General features: G+C 43.4%; 1 protein-coding gene across 16 annotated transcripts in view; it reads right to left on the reverse strand.

Annotated features, from left to right (window-relative positions):
- Positions 1-16,470, reverse strand: part of LOC128696741 (uncharacterized) — a 256,551-nt gene that overhangs the window by 153,045 nt on the left and 87,036 nt on the right. For all 16 annotated transcript variants that reach the window (XM_070094456.1, XM_070094447.1, XM_070094445.1 and 13 more), the window contains exon 2: positions 1,476-1,571. In XM_070094456.1, the coding sequence (XP_069950557.1) occupies positions 1,476-1,571 (96 nt within the window). The remainder of the gene's footprint in view (positions 1-1,475; positions 1,572-16,470) is intronic.

A 16,470-nucleotide genomic window follows, 5' to 3' on the forward strand; every position in this document is an offset into this window, starting at 1 on the left:
AAAAGGAAGTGGCAGTGGCAGGCGGCAGGCAGGTATGATAGGGCCCATGAGACTAGAAGTGAACACAGTAAACAAGTCGAGTGATGGGACAAGGAGTTACAATTACACAAGTGAATACAAAAAAAATATAATAATAATACTCTTATTTCTACAAGTACATGTACAGGGCATACAGGCCTAGCTGACATCAGTGACATACTACTATATAGAAAGTCCCTTGTTATGCTGAGCATTTCGAGAAAATTAGCTCATTTTTTCCCCAGGATGTGGCCCACACTAACACCCAGGTACCCATTATAATGATAGGTGAACATGGACAGCGGGTGTCTTATTAAGGAAAACACGTCCTAATGTTTCCACCCGTACTTTGGATGACCCCCCCCCCCCCACCGCGCACCTCAGTGTGAGCTAAGTGCGACACATATGCAACAGTTAGGTATCTTTATTTTGAAACGTTTCGCCTACACAGCAGGCTTCTTCAGTCGAGTACAGAAAAGTTGATAGAAGCAGAAGATACTTGAAGACGATGTAATCAGTCCATCACCCTTAAAGTTTTGAGGTGGTCAGTCCCTCAGTCTGGAGAGCATTGTTCCATAGAATGAAACAATATTGTTTCATTCTATGGAACAATGCTCTCCAGACTGAGGGACTGACCACCTCAAAACTTTAAGGGTGATGGACTGATTACATCGTCTTCAAGTATCTTCTGCTTCTATCAACTTTTCTGTACTCGACTGAAGAAGCCTGCTGTGTAGGCGAAACGTTTCAAAATAAAGATACCTAACTGTTGCATATGTGTCTCACCTAACAACCTGTCGGTATTTTATACCATTTTAATGTTCAACGTGAGCTAAGTGCGCAAGCAGTCGATCTATGGGACATGAAGAACAAAAGGCACAATACAGTGACTGGAACAATACACAAATAACCCGCACTAAGGAAAGAGGAACTAACGACGACGTTTCGGTCCGATTTGAACCATTTACAAAACTCCTCTCTCCTATGTGCGGATTATGTGTACGGGACACGTTCTCTCACTCTTAAACTCACATTGTGCATGTGAGTCCATTCGTAATTTATTTTTTGTGTATACTCACCCAATTGTGGTTGCAAGGGTTGATTCATCGTTCGCTCGCTCTTTTTTTTCTCTTTCAAATTCTCTCTCCCTCTCTACCTCTCCGAGAGAGAAAGAGAGAGAAAGAGAGAGAGAGAGAGAGAGAGAGAGAGAGAGAGAGAGAGAGAGAGAGAGAGAGAGAGAGAGAGAGAGAGAGAGAGAGAGAGAGAGAGAGAGAGAGAGAGAGGAAAAAGGAGAAAATCTAAATAAAAATATTGCTATATATAAACCTTGAAAATAGCTTAACTAGTTCAACATCTCTAAGCGTGTACATTTAAGAATGCACGAATTCTTAACGTTAACCTGTGTGGTGGTGTAGGGTACTAAAAAAAATACACGAGAGCTCTGGCAGATAACTTACCATGCTGTCGGTGGGTGAGCAGTCGACGACCATATTGTAGAGCGCCGGAGCTGGCGAAGTCTTGTATATTTCCACCACCTCTACCAGGATGCCAGTCTGACAAGAAAATGGAGTCCAATTAAACTCTGAGGCCTTGTATTGAAACTGACAAGAACATAAGAAGGAAGGAACACTGCAGAGGTCTACTGGCTCAAGCAGGGCAGGTCCTTATCAAAACCACCCACTCCCACCCACGCATCTGTCCAACCCTTACCCAAATATACTAAAGAATTTGCTCCAGTATCTTGGTCCTTTTCACTCATAATATATATATATATATATATATATATATATATATATATAAACAATTTCTTTTTAAAAGTCCCAAGGTCTTAACCTATATATTTTTTTTTATTTAAAATATACAGTATACATGCATATCACACATTGACGGAGTCACAATACATGAAACATTTATAAGAAAACATCCTTATAACTAACGGATGACAACCTACCCCTGAACATACATAATAAAATTGCCACTAGTCAAAAACTGACATTTATATTCATATCCTATATTACCCAACTCGGCAGATTGTTCCACTCATCGACAACTCTGAAAACCTGTACTCGCCTCCGTCTAAACTTATCTATTTTAAAACCGTTATTTCTCGTTCTTACTTGATTCGACATCCTCAGTACCTTATTTATACAGCCTTTGTTTATGACTATCATCCACTTATGAGCTTCAATAATATTGCCCCGTGGCCTGATGGCTAAAGCTCTCGCTTCACACGGCGAGTTCCGGGTTCGATTCCCGGCGAGGGTAGAAACGTTGGGAGTGTTTATTTACACCGGCTAAGTTCCCCATCAATAAAATGAGTACCTGGTAGTTAGTTGACTGGTGTGGGTCCTATCCTGGGACAAATATGACCTAATTTGCCCGAAAAGCTCTGCATAACAAGCGGCTTTCTATGTAGTAGAATGTCATTGATGTCGGCTAGGCCTGTATACCTTGTACAATGTATTTGTAGAAAAAAAATAATAAATTATTATTTATTATTATTATTCTACGTCTCTCCGAGTGAAGGTTCAGGGTACTTAGTCTATCTTCATATGGGAGATTCCTTATACAGTGGATTAATTTTGTCATTTTTTTTCTGAACGTTCTCCAATGAATTTATATCCATTCTGTAGTATGACAACCAAAACTGAGCTGAATAATCTGACATCATCCAAATCTTTAAATGGGCCACAAAAAACAATATGAATTTCAATGATGAGAAATTTCAAGTACTCCGATATGGAGAACGTGAGGAAATTAAAACTATATCATAGTATAAAACAAATTCCAACCACATAATAGAGTGAAAAACTAATGTAAGAGACCTGGGAGTGATAATGTCAGAGGATCTCACTTTCAAAGACCACAACATTGTATCAATCTCATCTGCTAGAAAAATGGCAGGATGGATAATGAGAACCTTCAAAACTAAGGATGCCAAGCCCATGATGCCACTCTTCAGGTCGCTTGTTCTATGTGGGCTGGAATATTGCTGCACACTAAGAGCACCTTTCAAGACAGGTGAAATTGCTGACCTAGAAAATGTACATAGAACTTTCACGGCACACACAACTGCGATAAAACAACGCTTGAAGTTCCTCAACCTGTACTCCCTAGAACGCAGGCGGGAGAGATACAGTATTATATACACTTGGGAAATCCTAGAGGGATTAGTACCAAACTTGCACACGAAAATCACTCCCTATGAAAGCAAAAGACTCGGCAGACGATGCAACAACCCCCCTAATGAAAAGCAGGGGTACCACTAGCATGATAAGAGACAACACAATAAGTGTCAGGGGCCTAAGACTGTTCAACTGCCTTCCAGCATACACAAGGGGGATTACCAATAGACCTCTGGCTGTCTTCAAGGCGCTGGACAGGCACCTAAAGTCAGTACCTGACCAGCCGGGCTGTGGTTCGTACGTCGGGTTGCGTGCGGCCAACAGTAACAGCCTGGTTGATCAGGCCCTGATCCACCATGAGAGCTTGTCACAGACTGGGCCACGAGGGCGTTGACCCCCGAAACCCTCTCTAGGTATACTAGTGATGTACAGAGCTGTAAAATAACTTTTGGACTCGTTACTTACACTTCTTGATAAAAATCCAAGTAATCTGTTAGCCTTATTGCGCACACTTTGGCACTGTTTGTCTCTGCTTACCATGACTCCCAAGTCTTTTTAAGCTTTACATCACTTAGTTTATAACTAAGGGTTATTTTCGTTCCCAAGGACTAAGACTTTACACTTGTCAACATTGAACTGCATCTGCCACTTTTCAGACCATGACTTTAATTTGTCTAAAATCATTACTTATTTTGTCGAGAACATCCTATGTGGAGTATGATCTGAGAACCATCCTGTGTAATGGCGTATGACCTGAGAACCATCCTGTGTAATGGCGTATGGCCTGAGAAACATCCTGTGTGATGGCGTATGACCTGAGAATCATCCTGTGTGATGGCGTATGACCTGAAACCATCCTGTGTGATGGCGCATGACCTGAGAACCATCCTGTGTGATGAGTGTGTTAGGTAAGTTTATTTTGGCACAGGTACACAAAAGTACAATTAACATACAGTGCAAATTACCTAGGATGACAAATAAACGTCAAACTGATTCATTTCCATTGGGGTTCTTGCTCTTACCTTGTAAAATGTCATAGATTACTGGAAATAAGTCACAGTTTGATTTTAATGGGTTATAGGTTGTATCTACATAATGTACCTTTTTGTGACCATACGATATATGTGCTCCCGATGACATTGCAAAGAATTTGTATGCTATATAGCTTAAGCCCAATTTAACAACTTATGGTAGCTACACAATACGGAGTAAAATATATTTAATCGTTAACAAGTTTATAGGTTTAGGGCTGCATTGCATCGGCTAGAGCTCAACTCAAACCACATATAGGCGATATACGCACGTATGTATAACTGCGCACGCACAAGCACACACATTTGCACACCCACGTATACAATGAAAGTACACGCTTGCACAAACACGTACGCTGTCAGTTTGCAAATGTGAAATTAACGAGGAAGATTACAGGTGAAGAGAACAGGGAAAGGACTTCATGACTGGAACAGGCCGCAACATAATCAGGAAAGTGGATATTTATATTTAATGCTGATAAGTGCAAAGTAATGAATGGAGAAGACTGAACTAGGACAGGCTGCTGGCAGCTTAAGATGTTGATGAACGGTAAGGACGTTAGAAGTTTTTTTCAGTCTTAGGGTGGCGAGCGAGTGGAATGCACTTTCGACAGATGAAGACGTGGTGGGGGCAGACACTCTGCACGGTTTCAAAAGTAGATCAAGATCGGGTCCTGCAGCCACGAATCAGAGCGAAGATGCAGGAGTTAAAATACTGGGCCAGGAACTATGAAGTAACCCCTGCAAAATCAACTAGGCAAGTACAACTAGGAATGTACAACCACCCAAGATTATCAAACCCGTGCTGACGCATATCATGAAAGCTTCAGCATGTGAATGACATATGTCGGTAATATCAGTAGCATCAGCGTCACCAAAAGCATCACTAGCAGTAACACCACCACAAACCAACAGTAGTAGACACCAGCTTCGAAAGTTTAAAGACAAACAGAAGAGGTATTCTCTAGTTATCTCACAAAAGACCAGTACCCCAAAATACACCAAGACTAGGTTTGAAACCATTCGGAAGTTGCATTCTCACGTTATCGGCGTTTAAGATCTGAAGCACTCACGAATTACAGCATGAAAAAAAACACTTTCAATTGTACTAATTTCAATTAAAAAAAAAGGCAAAAGGTGACTACACGAGTCAAAAAAAAAAGTCATCTTTTAACTAAGAGACATTAGCCATTAAAGACTAAAGATCGGAAAAGGCGTTCACAAGTTATTTCATAGAAAAAATATCACACCATTTTAAAAATAAAACTGGAAAATTGGCAACTAAACAATAACAATCCCAGCCTTCTTCAAGGTAGGATACATCAGTGTTTAGAGTTCGAAGTCGATCAAAAGACCATCTTAAGTCACTGCACTGAATCCAAACCCGGAAAGGTCATACCAATAGTTGGATGAACCTTACAGTACACCAACAGTGAAAATTTATAAGCCGACTGGACAACGCGGTCAAGTTATAAAAGAAAATATTGGAGAAAGAAATAATCAAAAACCCCTTACAGATATTCCCTTAGAGATACCTTAATATAAAAACAAATGTAAGCAAAGAAGTGTATTTAAAGAGAGAAAGGGAAGGGGAAAGGGGGAGGCAGACAGTAAGGAGCCCGAGGAGCAACAAGACAGAGTAACTTACATGGCGACGCTCAGACTCCAAGAGAGACCAGAGGCAACGCCTCCATCCCTCCCACGAGCGGAGTTCCCTGTGTATGGTTCCATAAACTAAGCTTCTAGGAAAACTTCACAGTTTTGCCGTGAGTCAAGATCGCCAGTGAAGATACTACGCTGAACTGTAAAAATGGAGTCTTAACATAACTGTATCCACGAAGGGGTATCTTTCAGCGGTTAACAATTATTTTCTTTGTTCCTTCTTCCAAGGTTTTCATCTATAATTTGAGAACGCCTCATCTGATCGGCAAAAATTCAGAGCTGGTTTACTGTAAATAGGGAAAGGTTCATGCAATAATTATCGGTGGCTGTGTCTTCTGGTCAATTTTATGTAGCCAAACTCCTAGCTATATAAATGTGTGTAACTTAAGAAAACCTCTTGGATTTGGCTTTAATTGCTACTTTATCCCACTTAGAAGAAAATTAAGACTGTTATAGGCTCGTGTACCTCTTTCATATTCAATTAACTTAGTGGGTTAATATTTTCTAACTTGAAAATATAGTATAGCCTTTACGTATTATTCACTGCATTTACTGGTGTTACTGTAGGTTATAATTAGTTTCAAGAGCAGGTTTATGCTCGTGGTGTTCAGTCTTCAATAATCTGTTTGTAGGTAGGCGTGTGTGCGCGCGCGCCCGCGTGTGTGTACTCGCCTAATTGTACTCACCTAATTGTGGTTGCAGGGGTCGAGACTCAGCTCCTGGCCCCGCCTCTTCACTGATCGCTACTGGGTCCTCTCTCTCTCTCTCTGCTTCCTGAGCTTTGTCATACCTCTTCTTAAAACTATGTATGGTTCCTGCCTCCACTACTTCACTTGCTAGGCTATTCCACTTGTGTGTGTGTGTGTGTGTGTGTGTGTGTGTGTGTGTGTGTGTGTGTGTGTGTGTGTGTGTGTGTGTGTGTGTGTGTGTGTGTGTGTGTGTGTGTGTGTGTGTGTCTGTGTGTGTGTGCGCGCGCGCGCGCAGTTACCTTTCTTTGTAGATGAATGGTTCAGAGAACCGACATGTTGATAAATTAGACACATGTGCAACTCTTGGGTATCTTTATTGAGAAAATGTTTCGCCACACAGTGGCTTCATCAGTCCATACAAAGGAGAATCTTGAAGAACAGGAGGAGAATGAGGTAATCAGTCCCTCAACCTTGAGTCGATGTGGTCAGTCAGTCCATTCATCTACAAACCTGTCAGACACTGCAACTTCTTGGGATCTTAATACTTGGGAATTCTTCGCTTGCCTAATTCTTGGGCACGACCTACTTCCACATTGAACAAATGTGACACCACCTATGACTGCTGTACCTCTCCTGCCAACGGTTTATAAGCTCCTTCTCCGCACGTATGCCTTCACAGCACTCAAGATGACCTTTGACCAGTTACAATCCGACCCAGCATTTCGACCCAAGATTACAAGACTACTCATCGTTTCCTCCCAACAACTGCACAACATAAGGAATGCCTCCAACACTGAAGAAATGATGTAACTCCTGACTCACACTTTAACGACACCTGACCAATCAAGAAGCTAGCCTCCCTTGACCACGCCTCCAGCTTCTGCCAGCCTCCAATCAACATCAAGAATGCAAGATGCAGATAGCTTGCCAGCCGGACGACTGAGTGTTCTCCTGTTTTTTGTGTTGCTGTTTCCCTCTGCTTCCAAGGCTTAGCTGTTGGGTCTAGTACTGACTCTTCTCTCTTCTTCTCTATTCTTCGCACTGTCCCCACTTGCCCCTCGCCCCTCGTGGGTCCTTACCTGTGAGTCCTATGATGATGATATGCCGTATTCTATTCAAGATTGATGGACTGACCACATCGACTCACGGTTGAGGGACTGATTACCTTCTCCTCCTGTTCTTCAAGATTCTCCTTTGTATGGACTGATGAAACCACTGTGTGGCGAAACGTTTTCCTCAATAAAGATACCCAAGAGTTGCACATGTGTCTAATTTATCAACATGTCGGTTCTCTGAACCATTCATCTACAAACCTGTCAGACACTGCAACTTCCTGGGATCTTAATACTTGGGAATTCTTCGCTTGCCTAATTCTTGGGCACGACCTACTTCCACACTGAACAAATGTGACACCACCTATGACTGCTGCACCTCTCCTGCCAACAGTTTATAAGCTCCTTCTCCGCACGTATGCCGTATTCTATTCAAGACTGATGGACTGACCACATTGACTCAAGGTTGAGGGACTGATTACCTCATTCTCCTCCTGTTCTTCAAGATTTTCCTTTGTATGGACTGATGAAGCCACTGTGTGGCGAAACGTTTCCTCAATAAAGATACCCAAGAGTTGCACATGTGTTTAATTTATCAGTTACCTTTCTAAATCTACTTAGTGTTGCGCTCCAGTTCCTTGGTGTACAATTTGATCGTTAACCGACTGGTGTAAACTCATGCTGTGATGTCTACTTCTGAAAGAATGGAAACAGTAATTCGCTTCCACAAACACTATTTCTTTAACAACCGCGTCACCCATACATTGTAAAACTACTGTTTCTGGCAGTTTTACAATGTATGGGCGTTTATAAAGTATGTGGGTGTTCATAATTGATCTGACCCTTCCCATCCTTGTCTTCATCGTCAGTGAGGCTCCACTGAAGTATCTACGCTTGAACACTGGTCCAGGGATGTTCATTATGTTTTAAACGACTCCTTATCCAAGATCCTTATGGTAGTATTTATGTTACTAGTCAAGTGTACTAAACTGATGTGCGATTTATGTATCTTATCAGTCCGTTTTCTGTTTTTATTTTGCTCCTGCTAGTGTAAAAACTTTGGCATCCAACTGGATAATGTGTGTGTGTGTGTGTGTGTGTGTATGTGTGTGTGTGTGTGTGTGTGTGTGTGTGTGTGTACTCACCTAGTTGTACTCACCTAGTTGAGGTTGCAGGGGTCGAGTCCAAGCTCCTGGCCCCGCCTCTTCACTGGTCGCTACTAGGTCACTCTCCCTGAACCATGAGCTTTATCGTACCTCTGCTTAAAGCTATGTATGGATCCTGACTCCACTACATCGCTTCCCAAACTATTCCACTTCCTGACTACTCTGTGGCTGAAGAAATACTTCCTAACATCCCTTTGATTCATCTGTGTCTTCAACTTCCAACTGTGTCCCCTTGTTACTGTGTCCAGTCTCTGGAACATCCTGTCTTTGTCCACCTTGTCAATTCCTCTCAGTATTTTGTAAGTCGTTATCATGTCCCCCCTATCTCTCCTGTCCTCCAGTGTCGTCAGGTTGATTTCCCTTAACCTCTCCTCATAGGACATACCTCTTAGCTCTGGGACTAGTCTTGTTGCAAACCTTTGCACTTTCTCTAGTTTCTTTACATGCTTGGCTAGGTGTGAGTTCCAAACTGGTGCCGCATACTCCAATATGGGCCTAACGTACACGGTGTACAGGGTCCTGAACGATTCCTTATTAAGATGTCGGAATGCTGTTCTGAGGTTTGCCAGGCGCCCATATGCTGCAGCAGTTATTTGGTTGATGTGCGCTTGGTGTTATACTCACCCCAAGATCTTTTTCCTTGAGTGATGTTTGTAGTCTCTGACCCCCTAGACTGTACTCCATCTGCGGTCTTCTTTGCCCTTCCCCAATCCTCATGACTTTGCACTTGGTGGGATTGAACTCCAGGAGCCAGTTGCTGGACCAGGTCTGCAGCCTGTCCAGATCCCTTTGTATTTCTGCCTGGTCTTCGATCGAATGAACTCTTCTCATCAACTTCACGTCATCTGCAAACAGTGACACCTCGGAGTTTATTCCTTCCGTCATGTCGTTCACAAATACCAGAAACAGCACTGGTCCTAGGACTGACCCCTGTGGGACCCCGCTGGTCACAGGTGCCCACTCTGACACCTCGCCTCGTACCATTACTCGCTGCTGTCTTCCTGACAAGTATTCCCTGATCCATTGCAGTGCCTTCCCTGTTATTCCTGCTTGGTCCTCCAGTTTTTGCACTAATCTCTTGTGTGGTACTGTGTCAAACGCCTTCTTGCAGTCTAAGAAAATGCAATCCACCCACCCCTCTCTCTCTTGTCTTACTGCTGTCACCATGTCATAGAACTCCAGTAGGTTTGTGACACAGGATTTCCCGTCTCTGAAACCATGTTGTCTGCTGGTGATGAGATCATTCCTTTCTAGATGTTCCACCATTCTTCTCCTGACAATCTTTTCCATGATTTTGCATGCTATACATGTCAGTGACACTGGTCTGTAGTTTAGTGCTTCATGTCTGTCTCCTTTTTTAAAGATTGGTACCACATTTGCTGTCTTCCATGCCTCAGGCAGTCTACCTGTTTCGATAGATGTATTGAATATTGTTGTTAGGGGTACACATAGCGCCTCTGCTCCCCCTCTCAGGACCCATGGAGAGATGTTATCTGGCCCCATTGCCTTTGAGGTATCTAGCTCACTCAGAAGCCTCTTCACTTCTTCCTCGGTTGTGTGTACTGTGTCCAGCACATGGTGGTGTACCCCACCTCTCCGTCTTTCTGGAGCCCCTTCTGTCTCCTCTGTGAACACTTCTTTGAATCTCTTGTTGAGTTCCTCACATACTTCACTGTCATTTCTTGTTGTCTCTCCTCCTTCATTCCTTAGCCTGATTACCTGGTCCTTGACGGTTGTTTTCTTCCTGATGTGGCTGTATAACAGCTTCGGGTCAGATTTGGCTTTTGCTACTATGTCGTTTTCATATTGACGTTGGGCCTCCCTTCTTATCTGTGCATATTCGTTTCTGGCTCTACGACTGCTCTCCTTATTCTCCTGGGTCCTTTGCCTTCTATATTTCTTCCATTCCCTAGCACACTTGGTTTTTGCCTCCTTGCATCTTTGAGTGAACCATGGGCTCACCCTGGCTTTTTCATTATTCCTGTTACCCTTGGGTACAAACCTCTCCTCAGCCTCCTTGCACATTGTGACTACATATTCCATCATCTCATTAACTGGTTTCCCTGCCAGTTCTCTGTCCCACTGAACCTCATTCAGGAAGTTCCTCATTCCTGTGTAGTCCCCTTTCCTGTAGTTTGATTTCATTCGTCCTGGCCTTCCTGCTTCCCCCTCTACTTGTAGCTCTACTGTGTATTCGAAGCTCAAAACCACATGATCGCTGGCCCCAAGGGGTCTTTCATATGTGATGTCCTCAATATCTGCACTACTCAAGGTGAATACTAAGTCCAGTCTTGCTGGTTCATCCTCTCCTCTCTCTCTTGTAGTGTTCCTTACGTGTTGGTACATGAAGTTTTCCAGTACCACCTCCATCATCTTAGCCCTCCATGTATCTTGGCCCCCATGTGGCTCCAAGTTCTCCCATTCGATCTCCTTGTGGTTAAAGTCGCCCATGATCAGGAGCTTTGCCCTGCATGTATGAGCTCTTCTGGCCACTGCAGCCAGTGTGTCAACCATCGCTCTATTGCTCTCGTCATACTCTTGCCTTGGCCTCCTGCTGTTCTGTGGTGGGTTATACATCACTGCAATTATCACTTTGGGACCTCCAGAGTGAAGCGTTCCCGCTATGCAATCACTTTCTTCTCCACTGTCTCCTCTCTCCAGCTCATCAAAATTCCATCGGTGTTTGATCAGCAATGCCACTCCTCCCCCCCCCCTGTTCCTTCTGTCTTTCCTCAGGATCTGGTATCCCGTTGGGAAGATGGCATCTGTTATCATACCTGTAAGCTTGGTTTCTGTGATTGCTATGATGTCTGGTGATGCCTCTTTGACTCTTTCGTGCCACTCCTCCCACTTGTTTGTTATTCCATCAGCGTTTGTGTACCATACCTTCAGTTTCCTTTCCAACACTGTGGTTTGGGGAGCCTGTGGGGGTGGGAGACCTGGTAGCATACTGTGGAATTCTATGGTTGGGGGTTGGGTGGAAGCTGTGGGTATGGATTGTATTGTGTGTTGGGATGGTGTGATAGGTTGTGGGGTTCTGAGGATAGTTGTGTGTGTGCTTGCCCTTGCTGCTCTGTTCTGCTCTGACTGACCTCTGCTGGTTCCATCCTTGTCTCCTTTCCTAGCTCCTTTCACTTTTTTGTCCTCTCCCTCAGCTGCTGTCTCTCTTTTTGTGTTCTGTCTCTGTCTAGGAACACCTTCTTGTACTCTTCCGAGCTTCTCAACCGTGGTTTTTCTTGGAGGATCCTGCTCCGCACTGTGTGTGTGTGTGTGTGTGTGTGTGTGTGTGTGTGTGTGTGTGTGTGTGTGTGTGTGTGTGTGTGTGTGTGTGTATATGTGTGCGCGCGCGTGCGCGCGCGTGTACGTACGTACTCACCTAATTGTGGTTGCAGGGGTCGAGACTCAGCTCCTGGCCCCGTCTCTTCACTCATCGCTACTAGGTCCTCTCTCTCTCTGCTTCCTGAGCTTTGTCATACCTCTTCTTAAAACTATGTATGGTTCCTGCCTCCACTACTTCACTTGCCAGGCTATTCCACTTCCTGACTCTCTGTGTGTGTGTGTGTGTGTGTGTGTGTGTGTGTGTGTGTGTGTATTTTTGTGGCGTGTTTGTTTTGGTGTTGTACACACATCACAACACAAACCTGGTCCACATCAGTATTAGATACAAAAGAATGAGAAAGAGTGAAGCCGGTCTTTGTTATTTAACCAGTTTATCCAGCCAGTCTGGTGTCCACTATCTGAAGGACAGTAGCTTGGAGTCCATTTTAAAAGTAGCAGTCACACTCATGCATTTATCACTAATTAACTTTTACTCTCAATAATTGTAACCAAAACTGTCATTCCAGCTTTGTATTTCTGTGTCTTCGTATTAAAATATTATGTAACTTTGAAAAATAATTTAAACTTTCAAGTATAGACGGCCAACTGTAAGTAGTTACATATGATGATGATACCAACATGTGGAAAAAGATACTTGTGTACACTTAAGCAGAGTTATTAAAGGAAAGGTTTCCTTTAATAACTCTCCTGAACTGTACACACTTGTCTTTATCCAGAATATCCAGTTTTGCGTTGTAGATGTTAGTCTGAAATGTTCTGTCTGTATAACCAAGGACTTTATCCACAACGTTTACCAAATATGTCGCCAAATTTTTTAAATAAAAAAAATAAGGCCTGCGTCAAATAAATGGGATGGACGAGAGTGAGCCAAAGAGGTACGAGTTGAGCCTGAGCCCATGCTGGGAAGAGCGGAGGATGTACAAGATACTGAGAGTTTACGCTCATATACTGAAACAACCATGCCTCTGTCTGCTTACCCAAAGTGAATTAATGAGTGGACAAGGAGTTGGTGTAATGGCTGGCATCCTGGAGTGTGCATCGTTGCTTGCAACTGTCAGTAGCAGCTTCCTTATCAATTTATTGTCAATCTACAATAGTTAGCAGTCCTTTTTTTTCAGATCTATTATATTCTTAAGTCCCTGATACAGGATCTGATGAATACCATGGCAACATTAAGTATTTTAAAGAATTTGCAGAAATTCACGAGAGCTGTCACGAAAATGGGTATAGATTTAGACCATAATTTCGTTTCTAAGATCACCTCTTAGATGGCTCTTGTACATCGAAACTTGTATTTCTCCGTCCAGAGGATTAATTTTTAGCCATTGCAAATCCATCGGGACGATTTTTTAAAGGTAGAGGAACTTCGGCTCCATGGAGCCGAACTCTTCTCCAGGCTGAGGAACTGACCACCTCAAATACTTTTCCTCCATGGTTGATGGACTGATTACATCATCTTCATTTCATTACTATTGCTCCCTCTGTATTTGACTGAAGAAGCCTACTGTGTAGGCGAAACGTTTCATCAATAAAGATACCGAACTGCTGCACATGTGTCTTAATTTTCATTAGGAACACTGCCGCTAGCACAGCAGTGGTCATTCTTAATGGCCACTACCAGGTCAAGACGGGTCTTTTGTTTAACGACCTGGACACCAGCGAGACCATCACACCTCAGACACTGTACAGACAAAACATTAAATGTCCATGCACGCTGCTTAAGGTCTGAACTCGAGGGCCTCCATATTCATGCATGTAAATAATCATGGATACAATCTATACTAAAGTGTCATCCCAGAAACACAGCTCCGCTCCACAAATTTGGCATGGCGGCATAAAAAGTAGACCTTTAATACCAAAACTTTTGAAAACGTGAAGCAAGACTGTTAAACACAGGGAATGACAACATTAACGCTCGGGCATACAGCGGGTTGCTCGTGCCTCTCAACTGTTACACTGCTACAATCCGGTGTGGGACGCACTGATCAACTAAATATAATATATATATATACACTGTAAAAACCTTCAAGTCTGAAAATGAAGCAGTAGTACACAAAATGCGTACAAATAGAATAACTAGGGAAATGGTCAGACATGTCTGCAACTTTTTAAATAAAAGTCTAACCCACAGCGTAAAAGTCGACAAAGTAAATTCTAGAGGCCTAATTCTCTCATACTAATCATATTAAATAATCCTTCACAGATACTGAACTGTATTGTAGTGGCATCCACTGAGGGCACTGAAAACTTTCAAGCTTTCGTAAACTAAGTATTCCAGTGGGCTACATTATCCTTATCAAGGACAAACTGAAGAAATTTCAAAATAGGAAATTTAAAAAGTTGAAACTGAGAACAAAATGCAATTAAACACCTCCGAAACGAAATTACTAATAATGCTGATTTCAGAAGGGAACTAAAGTGAGTGAAACCAATGTTGATTGGCCGGCCTGTGGTGCCTATGTCAAACTGCCTCACAAACGCAAACGGCCTGACTGGCAAGATAGTCAAGTAGGCAACTTGGTCTGATCTTTGGTACCATCAACAAGTACATAAGAGGAAGACGCTTCACCATTCTGATTCCAGGAAAGCCGCTGTCGTCGTCGTCGCCGCCGCCGCCGCCGCGGCGCGCGCGCGCACACACACACACACACACACACACACACACACACACACACACACACACACACACACACACAGGACACTGGAGGACAGGATGGATAGGGGAGACATGATAACGACGTACAAAATACTGCATGGAACAGACAAGGTAGACAGGGACAAGATGTTCCAGAGAGGGGGGGAAAGAAACAAGGGGTCACTCTTGGAAGTTGAAGACTCAGATGAGTCACAGGGATGTTAGGAAGCAGTTCTTCAGTTATAGAGTGGTCAGGAAGTGGAACAGTCTGGCGAGCGATGTAGTGGAGGCAGGTACCATACATAGCTTTAAGACGAGGTATGATATAACTCATGGAGCAGGAAGAGAGAGGACCTAGTAGCGTTCAGTGAAGAGGCGGGGCCAGGAGCAGAGTCTCGACCCCTGCCACTACAATTAGGTGAGTACAATTAGGCGAGCACACACACACACACACACACACACACACACACACAATCGCACCTATTATGAATCTTTGTTAGCAAACTCATCGGAAAAAGAATGCATACTACATATACAGTATTCGTCCTAGTCTGCAGGCTGCTGCACTCATGCCAGCTGCAGTGCCAACTTTCCTCCAGGTGAAGCCGAGACACGTGGCACCCCAGCACATTAGTAAACATAAGCACACGAAGGAAAACAGCTACATGCAGCCACTCGACCCACGTTCTTAACACCCACTATGCTTATTAAGTTACCTCTTAGTGTACTTATTGCAGCCTTGCTTTTCATCGAAGTATTTTGCACAAGTCAGTCATGTCTCCCGCTCTTGTAAACAGCGTCTTCAAAATGTAGATATGGAACCAGTCCCACCAGTATCTTCCACGTATAAATTATGATATATATCTTCCTTGCCTGCACTTCAGTGAATACAATTCGAGGGATTTTAGAAGTTACCACCAATTTAGGATATATAAAAAAAATCACTGAATCGGAAGGGGAAATGAGAGATACTGAATATAAAGTTATCTGTACTTACAGAAAAGAGCTCTTTACATGAAACTTATTCTAAATCCTCTCAAGAGTCCACTAATTTTTTTTTATTAGGGTGAACCAGTAAGTCAGCGAAACGGCTCGATCGAATAACCAGAGGCTCCACTGAGTGGGTCGTGATATAACTAAAACCCGAGACGAAGAGCTTTACACTTTCTCCTGACAAATACGGTACTGCTAACTTGAAAAGGGGCCCATTGAAATAAAGCTAATTATTTCAAATATTAAACAAATAGAATCAGATATAAGACTGGGTTGTAGAGGAAGATGTGAAAAACTAGGCTCTCTGTCCTGGGAAAATTTGAAGGATTTCGTGGCACGGCGTGACTCGCTGCAAAGTGCTGTTCCAAAGACTGAACCTTCACAAAAACCAAAGATTTTTTATACAGTTAAATTAGTTATCATAACATAATATGTAACGATGTACAAGAGTCAATAAGTCTCCGGGAGAAGGTCTGTACGCGGCTGGGAGGAGTAGGTCTGTATGTGGCTGGGAGGAGCAGGTCTGTATGTGGCTGGGAGGAGCAGGTCTGTATGTGGCTGGGAGGAGCAGGTCTGTATGTGGCTGGGAGGAGCAGGTCTGTATGTGGCTGGGAGGAGCAGGTCTGTATGTGGCTGGGAGGAGCAGGTCTGTATGTGGCTGGGAGGAGCAGGTCTGTAAGTGGCTGGGAGGAGCAGGTCTGTATGTGGGTGGGAGGAGCAGGTCTGTATGTGGCTGGGAGGAGCAGGTCTGTATGTGGGT

This window comes from Cherax quadricarinatus, chromosome 46 (genome assembly GCF_038502225.1).
Source record: "Cherax quadricarinatus isolate ZL_2023a chromosome 46, ASM3850222v1, whole genome shotgun sequence".
Taxonomy (NCBI): domain Eukaryota; kingdom Metazoa; phylum Arthropoda; class Malacostraca; order Decapoda; family Parastacidae; genus Cherax; species Cherax quadricarinatus.